This window comes from Antedon bifida, chromosome 9 (genome assembly GCF_963402885.1).
Source record: "Antedon bifida chromosome 9, ecAntBifi1.1, whole genome shotgun sequence".
Taxonomy (NCBI): Eukaryota; Metazoa; Echinodermata; class Crinoidea; order Comatulida; family Antedonidae; genus Antedon; species Antedon bifida.
In genome coordinates, this window is record NC_136234.1 from 12,163,383 (window position 1) to 12,174,450 (window position 11,068).

At 32.6% G+C, this 11,068-nt stretch overlaps 1 protein-coding gene across 1 annotated transcript; it reads left to right on the plus strand.

The window, feature by feature from the left end:
* The first annotated feature begins 1,580 nt into the window (after positions 1–1,580).
* On the plus strand, positions 1,581–9,084 carry LOC144851719 (E3 ubiquitin-protein ligase RNF14-like). Its single transcript, XM_078709314.1, has 11 exons — positions 1,581–1,661; positions 1,914–1,997; positions 2,449–2,593; positions 3,444–3,678; positions 4,565–4,684; positions 5,578–5,760; positions 6,147–6,246; positions 6,394–6,558; positions 7,048–7,232; positions 8,166–8,340; positions 8,842–9,084. The coding sequence occupies exons 1-11, from the start codon at positions 1,623–1,625 to the stop codon at positions 9,061–9,063; spliced, it is 1,653 nt and encodes a 550-aa protein (XP_078565440.1). The 5' UTR covers positions 1,581–1,622; the 3' UTR covers positions 9,064–9,084.
* The last annotated feature ends 1,984 nt before the right edge of the window (positions 9,085–11,068 follow it).

Below are 11,068 nucleotides of genomic sequence, written 5' to 3' on the forward strand. Positions count from 1 at the left end.
ACTTAACCAAAGGCTCATGATCTCACACTTTTTTTGTCAAACTAGTTTGACAGTGTAGACAGAGCTTTATGGTAACAGGTATGTAAATGTTTTTACATAGTTTGATTAAGATCACTCAGTATAGTTAGCTATAGTTTGTTATTTAAACATTTTATTTATAAAAAAGATTTTCTGTTAATTAATTTTTATTTGCACAATATGAAACAATTTTTGTGTGCATATTATTCTACTTTAACACAAGTTAAATGTGTCTTTGTATGTTATTCAGTACTGAGTGTATACAAGTATTGTATCTGGTTTGACAAATTTTGTCTAAAAAATTTTATTTAAATTTGTTTATATATATTATATATACACTTGCACTGATGAAGGGCTAGTGTTGCCCGAAAGCTCTGCTAACTTTTCTGGCTGTTTTACTTCTCGTTTTGATTTAGCTTTTCGCTTTTATTTTGTATCTCCATTGAGATCCAGCCACTGATACCCACAGCATTGTCATTTTTTCAGTAATTTGCCTTTGGATTTATATATTATATATACAGTATATATATAGGACCATTGACATGAAATTGGTTATCCTAACAGAACTAACAATTACAGTAGTACTCTTGCAGTTTTTAGCCAGATTGCCTTTTAACCAAGTGTAGTCAGGTTTTTTTTTTTTAACATTCCAGAAACACTAGTGTATATTATATCTGAATTAAGGACAGAAGAGCTTTAATTTAATCATGACACTTTTCAGTGTTTTAGTAAACAGTTGTGCAATTCTTGAACAATACCTTGAGAAGGTAATTTTTAATTTTAAATAAACTATATGGAGAAGTACTATTTCTGACATACTATTAGTGTACAGACACTGTACTGTTGTCTTACAGGCTATTAAAGCAGTATAATAATTTGGTGATTGAACTATTTGATTTTTGGCTTTTCATAATGGACGCCACATATGTGAACCCCAATAATAATAATATGGCCTATTTCCCCTTCCCCATTTGAGCGCCACTACTGTACTTGATTCTGGTGTTTTTATTGCAGTTCACACATTTTATATTGTTTGTACAGGTTATACTCTTTTATTGGATATTTACTTATTATTGAGACTGGTTTTTGTATTTTTAGATAACCATTTTAGACAAGTTGCTCAATTTTTACCATTTTGGAAAATTATTAATATATGTAACTAACAACATATATTTTTGATTAAGTAATTATTAATTGAAATATATCACTTTTTTGTAGTACTTTTATATTGTTTGTATAATTTTCTGAATTACAAATTGGTTACACTGCTGTATAACATTTATGCAAAGTTGTTTCAATAAATGTTGTCATTTCACACGTTCATTAACTGCTTACTATTTTTTAATAAAAATCCCTTAGCAAATTATCTATTGTCTGCATAGTCAATAGATTAGAAAGTATTGACTATGGTCTGTGTTGTAATAATCTATTACTAAGCTCATATTTATATCAAAATGTATTACGCCTGGTTGAGTAATTGTCAGTACAAATAAACCACCGCGCGTCGTTTATAACAACAGAAAGATGTCGCCGGCGGCGGAGAATGAAAAACGACGCGACGAAAACAAACGAAACTACTAGGAGTGACAACAGATGATCGGGAAATGGCTGAGCAAAATTCCGTTGAAGAACAAAGAGAAGAGGTAATAAAATCACCTAATAAGCTAGTCTTAGATATTTAGTAAAAATTAAAAGATAATTTTATGACTTGCATACTTTATTAACTATCCTTCAATCGTTATCATTCATATTCAAAAGGCTAGGCCCTTGTTGTGTGTGATTGTAGGATTAGGTAAGCCTTTATATGTGGAGTTTGTTTCGGTTTGTATAATTATTGGTCGTTTCGCCCTATTTCTTCTAGCCTAGTACAGTGTATTTAAATAATTATTTTGCAGCTTTTTGCTCTCCAAGCAATATTTGATGATGGTAGTATCGTTATACAAAATGATGATCCAGATAGTGGACCGTTGTCTTTTAAGGTTTGTTTTGTCATTTCTTTTTTTGCTAATTAATATTAAACAACAATTACTAGCCTAGAAGTAGTATCAGGAGTTATGTTGTTTTTTTTATATTATTTCATAATTGAATGTATTTAAAAAGTTTAAACTTGTATCACATTTACTGTACACTATGTATACCATATATATAAACTTACAAAATAACTCAACTAAAGGTAGACTGATCAATTTCAATCTATTTAAAAAGTGGGTAGTATAAATAAGAAACAGAATTAAAAATAAGGACAAATTTGGTAATTTGTAAGATTGGCAGTTGAATTTTTCCATACTCATCAAAGGCTAGGCTATAACGGAAGTGTTGGTTAACAATTGTAAATTTTGTTTGTTGTTAACTTAATTTTTCAACAATATAACTTAATTTCTCAACAATAATCAGCAATAATTATTAGCTTATTTTATTTTTTTATCATAGTTCAAAGTTCCTGTGCAATTGATTGGTACAATGATTCAAGTTGAAGTGTGGTTGCCAGATCAAGTGAACTGCAACATTGCAAAATCTGCTACTGCCCACTACAAGCCAGAGTCTTTACGACCTGACTTTGCACGTACTATATCAGGTGACTTATTTCAAATATTGTATGCCCGGGGCGTTTATTGTTGAGGAGTGGAGTAGGAAGGAATTCGTTTGAGGAGTGGTGAAGGAGGGGGAACAAATTTACTCTTAACAAATGCTCCTAATGTACTGTACAAAGCAATTGTTAAAATACAGCATTTTGCTACACTAAAGAACATTTTTCTAAACTGTTAACATCAGTCTATGATTATCAATTGTTTGTATTGAAAACAGAAAATATACAATAACATTAACAATGCATAATTGATAAATACATTGATTTTTGTACTTTACGTGTCAGTACAGTAGCAAGCCAGTGGTAATTCCAAACATTACATGAATGTATTTGAATACTGGTGCAAGTTTGTATAAAATAAATGCACCATTTAGAAAAGCTTCACACTAATGATGGGAAACAACAATATTATTTGCATTATGATCATCCTTAAAAAAAACATGAGATTATTGCTATAATGAGTAGTGTTATTTGTTGAATGTATTTCATTAATATTTACATTTACAGTTTTTTTTATTTATTTATATGTATACAGGGACCTACTGCATATACCCTTAGTATCTTATTGTTTTTTAAATAACCAAGTTTTATATTTTATTCTGTTTTGTTTAAAGCTCCGCCTACACCATCAAACTTGTTTGTGATGGCATGTGCCCAATTATGGTAATGATATGACATCATTGTGTGCATTATGGGCACATCACATTTTTTTGTCACATAAAGTTTGATAGTTTAGACAGAGTAATAATACTTTTTTAATTTGCCTAACATATGATATTTTTGCATGGTAAATCCTTTACTGTTATTAGAGTTTAAATGTTTTAATATTCTCCCACAGGTCATAGGTGGCACACAAAATTCAATGTATCAAATTTAACCCCAATTGAAATCGACATGATTTTACCACCCAATTACCCTTCAGAAGACCCACCCTCATTCAAGTTGTCTTGTTTGTGGTTGTCAAGGCAACAATTGTCTGCTGTTTGTAAACAACTTGATAAGTTATGGGAAGAATATCAAGGGATGCCGGTTGTTTATACCTGGGCTGATTGGATTCAACATCATGTACTGAGGTAAATAATTATTTAAAGCTCAGGTACAGGCATGAATTTTAAATATGATATCTGGTTAATTGTAACAGAAATCGAAAAAACATGAATTCCTTTAAAATGGCGAAATAAAAAAAATTCTGCTATAAAAGCCAGACAGACTTTTTTTTGAATGAAAGACCATATCCAGTGACTCCCTAGAAAGTGAAAAAAAAGTTGGTAGGTACACAGAGGATAAACATGGTCCACTGTATTAATATCTGTCTAAAGGCCAATTTACACAGACGAGCGGTAACGGTAATAAACATAAAAAATCTATGTTATTCCTTATGACTATTTACACACAACGTGGAGCGGACTATCAGGATAGATACAGATTTTACGTGGGACAAGCTACGCGGTTTTCCGCTTACCGTTACCGCTCGTCTGTGTAAATTGGCCTTAAGACGAATAAAGTTGTGTAAAGATGAAAAAATCAAAAACTTGCCTGTGTGATGCAAATTGTCATGAACAATTATATTTTTCATGATTTTCCAAAAAAAATGATAGCCGCTTCTATTAACACCTTTAAAGTATAATATTATGTTGCCATACAAAAACCCCAATCTTTATATTATTATGGGTGTTCCTGCTAAATCTACAGTGTTATTGGTCAGCATTTTAACAAGTAAACTGCTCTAGCCAACTGATTTAATTTGATTTCAAACAAAGTTAAACAATACAGAATAAAGCAAACAAAAAATGCAATAAATTTGTTATGGTATCAGGGATATCCCTCTAAATCGCCAAAAGGTACTGTACATCTTAAGGGGTAGTTTACTGCAGTTGTCATTTGGAATGTCAAAGTTCACTTGTTGTGCATATGATTAATTCATAATTAAGCATAAATTACAATTTTGTTTTCTTAAAGTTTTCTTGGAATTCGTGAAACTGTAATGATTGGTAATTTTTCCACTAATGACGACAATTTTGACGAAAGAGTAGCAACAGGGGAAACTGATTGTATGGATGAGATGATTAACATTTTAAGGTAAGGTTGTTGCAAATATAATTTTAGTGTAGTGTAGGCTTTTTGTGGACGAAGTAACTCAAAGTAGTGGGGTAAAGTTGAGACCCATTCATATAAAACATTGTGATTTAATTATGGTCTATTATCATGCTAAGTTTAGCACGATAAAGAGAAACTGTTCACATAGAAATCATATGATCTATTTAATATGCTAATGAGGTGTTGTGCGCACAATACTAACTCAAATGCTGATTGGTTGATTCTAGCTTATGGATTAATTAATCACATTAAAGTATATTAAATCATGTTTCCCCAGCATGCTCCACTAGATCATGTTAGGTTGATTAAGCTGATCAAGTTATTTGATCATTTTACAGTAGGTTCACAAGAAATGGCTTGATCATGATCAGTAGAAGCATGATCAACGGTGAATGGGAACCCAGAATTCCTCTTCAAATTAAAGTGAAAGTGGCTTAAACTTTGCGCAGATTACTAGCTGCATTATGGGAATATGTTTCCATACATGTTTGATCCAAAAATGACCGGGGTAATAATATGTACAGTGTTTAGAGGTTTCACGACATTAGGCACTTTGTAAATCCAGGATATTATTATTATTAATGAAAAATATCTTAATTTATATTTTTTTTTTTACACCATATTTAATGAGGGTGATCCATCCAGCAATTGCTGATCATTAGGGACCCTCAGAGGTTCACAATACAAACATATACACTTGACACTTGATGCTCTACATAAACAAAGTCTTATTACAAGTCTTTGGGAGTGGAGTTGTAATTTGGTCCTTAGAAAAAATCCTGACATGTGACGGGACTTGAACCCAGGACCCTTGGAGTGGTAGCCAAGCATCATAACCACCAAGCCACAACTCCACAATGAAATTATTTTTCCAGGTTTAACTGTCAGTGTGAAATGAAAGTGTTCCTTCAGGAGACACATGAATGTGAGGTGTGCTTTGATGTAAAACCTGGTGAAGAATTCTATCGTCTTAATTCTTGTTTTCATCATTTCTGTTACGACTGCTTTCACGATTACTGCGAGTTACACGTAACAGAAGGAACAGTCAAGGCTCTTACGTAAGTTGTAATACCATTATAATTCGATTGGAGGATAGTGGGTCACGTGGTATTCAATAAATACTCTATTGTATGTCAGAGTGCAATGTTCTTGTTACACAATATGCATTTTTAATGTTAAGCTCTGTCTACAATATTAAACTTTATGTGACAAAAAAAATGTGATGTGCCCATTTATGGACATGATGATGTCATATCACTACCATATTTGGGCACATCACTACCATATTTAGGTACACTTTATTCATATTTAGGTAAGATGGTAGTTTTTTTTGGAATTGGAAAGGATAATCTGAATTCATATATGACAAGAGAATTAATTAAAAGTTGCTTGCAAATTTATGACTTTATTTCTTTAATTTTCAGTATATCATTTTATTTTGTAGGTGTCCTCATCAAGAATGCAAAACGTCATTGCCACCTAGGTTGCTACGTCAGGTACTAGGAGATGAAAAATACCAAAGATGGGAGAGACTCCTATTACAAGTAAGTTATAGGTCTATGTACATCTATTATTGACATTAGAATCATACCTGTGTAGACTGAAGATGGTACAAATATGACAAAAACATTTTTTTGAATGCTGTATATGTTGTTCAATCAATTAATAATTTTCTGAATATTGTTATCAAGAAAACTTTAGAAAGCATGGATGATATAGATTGGTGTGTACGCTGTCAGATGCCTGCTACTAAGGAATCGCAAGTGGATGGTGCCAGTTCTGAGAAGGCAAACTTAGCATTCTGTACTTACTGCTTCTATTCATATTGTTCACAATGCAAAGATCCATGGCATGTTGTAAGTTGAAATCTTCAAGATTACAATCCCAATTAAATACTAATTGTATCTCAGACCTTCCAGGTCTCCCACTGAGACATTTCCCAATATTTCAAAAGATCTCTCTAAATTTACAATTTTTTCCAATAGCTTTGGAAATCCTAGTAGTGCATAAATTTACGATTTGGGTTCTACTACCCCTTTTGGTTTACAAATACATGTTGTATTGAAAAATTGCCAACTCATTTTTTGCATTAGTTACATTTTTCTCAATTAACATCAATATATGCCATACCTATATACCTGCTACTTCTTTAAAAGAAATTATAGATCTCTGGTTTAACCACGCTCTATAAAGTCAATAAGTTTTTCCAATGTTTTTGGATGTAATTTGTACCCTATTCTTAATCAGTTTGGTAATATTGAAAAATAGGAACTGTACAGAATTATTTATATTTAGCACAAAAAGAAATAAGTGTATTATAGTAACATGATGTTTTAACTTTGAAGGGAACTCCCTGTAAAACAGCAGATGAGAAATTACAAGAATTGGAAGAGGAAGATAAAGGAATGACTTCCGAAGAATTGTACATTAAAAGATTGCAACTAACCCAAGAAATTCAATCTGCTGAAGAAATCAAAAAAGTATCTAGGAAATGTCCAGGATGCCTTATACCCATTCAGAAAAATTTTGGGTGAGAAAGATAGTTTTTAACTTTTGAATTGATATAGTTTTTTTTTATAAATTATCGGTGCAATCAGCAACTTGTGTTGTCATTCTGTGCGATTAATGATAATAATAATAATATTTATGTAGCGCACATATCCACTAAAAGTGTTCAAGGTGCTAACAATCACATACTGTAGCTGATTTAGAATCTGATTTCTTTTATTCATTAATTTCATATGCCTCAGAAAAGATTTTAATGTTTTTTTTAAAAAAATTAATTGTATGGAGATACTTCAGGAACAGTATTTCAAAAAAGCAGAAAGTACAAGGTTGTCTTAACCCTTTCACATCAAACTCTGCAGTGATTCTCCGGAGACACCCCATAGGAACTCCGGGATCGGTGACCATTCATACCGACGAGAAACCCTGGGGTGACCCCCATACTCACATTGACCTTCAGATGTGGTCTTAAGCCTTTTGGCTCATTTGCATGTGATCCTAGTGCACTGTATAGTACTGCCGAATTCATAACCATAATTGAGTGGGTTAATGCAGGGGCGCCGTTTACTGTACCTAAAGAGCCAACTTTGAAGCCGACTCACTCTATGGTTCTGGTGGTGGAACAAGTCTTCTCGGATAAGGACTATAAATCGTAGGTCAAGTGTGCACATTTTTTTTCGTGTGCACTTTAAAGAACCTGATAATCATTTGAGAACATGGGGAAAGTAGCCTGTGTGCATGGGGATTACCACCTAATAAAATAGTGAATAATTTAATATTGGTAATCCTTGCCTAAATACTTAAAATAAAAAATACCATATACCATCCCAAAAAATACTATTATAATATTAAAATACTACTAACTATTCCGATGAGATCCTCAAAAGACATAAAAATGTCATTAAAAATGAAATTTTCTGTAAACGAAGGATTGAAATATATTTTTGTTTGTCCCCAGTTGCAACCATATGTCGTGTTCTCAATGTCACACGTCATTCTGTTGGCGCTGTGGAAAAATAATTGTTGGGTATGATCATTTTGGGGATGGCAGTTGCATATTGTTTCCAGGGCAAGAAGAAGGTGACTACATTGTACCCGTTCAAAGACGAAGAATAGATAGAGAATATTTACCTGTAAGTATTATGACTTCAATTTTATTGGAGTATTGAAAGACTATAAGATTTTTTACAGTCTCAACCATTCATTTACACTTGTTATGTGAAATAGTAACGCAGTTTAAAAGTGTATTAGAACCCCTCCTTTGGGATACCTCTATTCAAAGGACACTCCTTTTAAGTGGACACTTTCCTGTGAAACGAATGAAGACCAATATATGTTTTAACATATGGCCAACCCATATTTAGTGGACACCTCTATTAAGGGAACACTTGGTTGGGAACCGATAGTGTCAATTTAAAAATTGACACCAAAAATCTGTCAAAATTGATCTAAGGATTTCTTTGGTAAGGTTTACATGAATGTTTAAAATGTCTTGAATGTACTATTTCCTTAGAACATCAAAGCTTGTCCCACCCTAGATATTTTGGTCAAGTCAGTTTAATATTCTTAATTATTCCACAAATAAATATAGCTGTGTGAAAATGTGTAAATACAAATAAATCTGTTTTCTTTAGGGTGCAGTAGCTGTCCGTGATGCTCTCAGAAATCCAGAAAATATACATCTGGTGAAACGTTGTCCAACATGTGCCCAGCAGAACCTCAAGAATAATGACAACAACCACATTTTGTGTTGGTCATGTCGCAGTCATTTCTGTTTTCAGTGCTTAAAAAAAATTCAGGGTAAAATAATGGACCACTTTAAACCACCAAGCAAATGCCAGCAACATTCCAATTAAAGATCTTCTGTTATATAAAGACATACCATCATCATCATCTTCCTTTACTGTGTAGAACCTCATTTCAAGTATATTCGCACAAAGAGACTTCCTTAATGAGGGGCACTCATTCATCTGTTCACAACAGGCTGGCTGAGATGGGCCAGTACAACGGGGTACCCTACTCTTGCGAAAGATGCACTAGGTTCTTTAAAGTTCACACGAGCCAGATGTGTACACTGGACAAGTTTGAAAGCTCTGTCTACACTATCAAACTTTATGTGACAAAAAATGTGATGTGCCTATATATGGACATGATGATGATCACTACCATATTTGGGAACATCACACTTTTTTGTCAAACTAGTTTGATAGTGTAGAGCTTAAGTCCTTATCCAATAAGACTTGTTCTACCACTAGAAAATGGTCAAGGTGCAACTTCAACCTGTGCTGATTTCAACTTTATTGTCAAGAAAAAAGGGTGATAAGATATAGTTATAAAATCTAATCAAGCTTAACACCATCTAGATAACAATACAAGATAATTAATTATATACAGTCGTAAGCTCCTGGGTTTAGCCAGTGAGCGCTCCTAGTCATTACGTCCTACAGTACTAAATCATATCAGGATTGTCAAATGCTTCAATCCTTCATTTTAACTGCGATTTTAAGATTGGTTCACAATCTTTGCATTTTCTGTCGTCTAGTACCTATAGTTTGAAACGAACTCACATGCCTATTTTTGGAATATCAATAGATTAGAAGAAGAAAAGATCTATTCAAATAGGAGGAAAATGATAGATTAGATAGAAAAAGTGGAGCATGAAAGGAGTGAGTATCCTAAACCTCAAAGTAGGGAATAGTTACTTAACAAAGACTTTTATATTGGTAAACTAAATTACATGAGTATAAGCAATTAAAGGAAAGATATAGGCTTATAAAGAGAATCATTGCATATATTTTTTTTATCAGAGAATAGATTGTACATATGTACAGATAGATAGAATTCAGTACAGTAATACAGTATTAAACAGTAGTGTGTATATATCCCAAAGTATATCTGCCTCAATTATTTAAACGCATATCATTTTTTAACGCATACTCTGATATATCGGCAATTACAATTGTTAATAATGTTATTATAATCCGTATTTTACACTTTTTGTAATACAGTACTATACCTTGTCTATATATTTTAAAATGTATGTGTTTGAATGAATCGCATAATGTAGTTGTTAGGCCTATTTATTTTTTATCATTAATTCAATGGCCAGTATAGGATTATGTAAAGGAAAGGAAAACGTAGATGATGTGACATTAAGAAGAGATGTACAGTAGGTGACAGAACCAGGATTTGAGAGTTTGGAATGTAGATGTAAAAGATAATTAGGAAGAAGAATGAAAGAAAAGGACATGAATTAGGGATATTGTAGGAACATGGAACAACTGACGCCGTCGGTAAGGAAAAAAAAGCATTTAATTAATTTAATGCCTGTTTCCGACTAGCTATATGTCAGCAGTGGACGAGTTGCTTGTGTTAATCAGGCTCAGACGTGTAGCTAGTGCGAACTAGACGTAATTATGATATTAGTGAATGTGCAATTTAGTACTTTATACACGAATTTTACAATTGAATTAATTGACTTAATTTGGTTTTGTAAAGGTAATTTCTTATATCAATTTATATATTGTATTTTAAAATGCAATGCAATCGGGTCTTTAGGGGGAGTTTATTTGAGGGAGTGTGTGTGTTGTGTGTGTAATATGGTAACATGTATAATCAAATAAATTCTCCCTAAATATGAAATAAGTACAACACAATATCAAGAAGTAATAAAATACATTAAAAAGTGTATCAACATGATTGGTCAATTATAGATCATGGAAGTCAATGAGTTCTACTACAAATAGAAATGTGATACAATACTGTATTGTGTGTACATGAATGTGGGGCGTTTATTCCAAACGATGTTCTATTGGGGGTGTTTATTCAAAGCGGGCTGTACGGTATGTAAATTTAGATGTA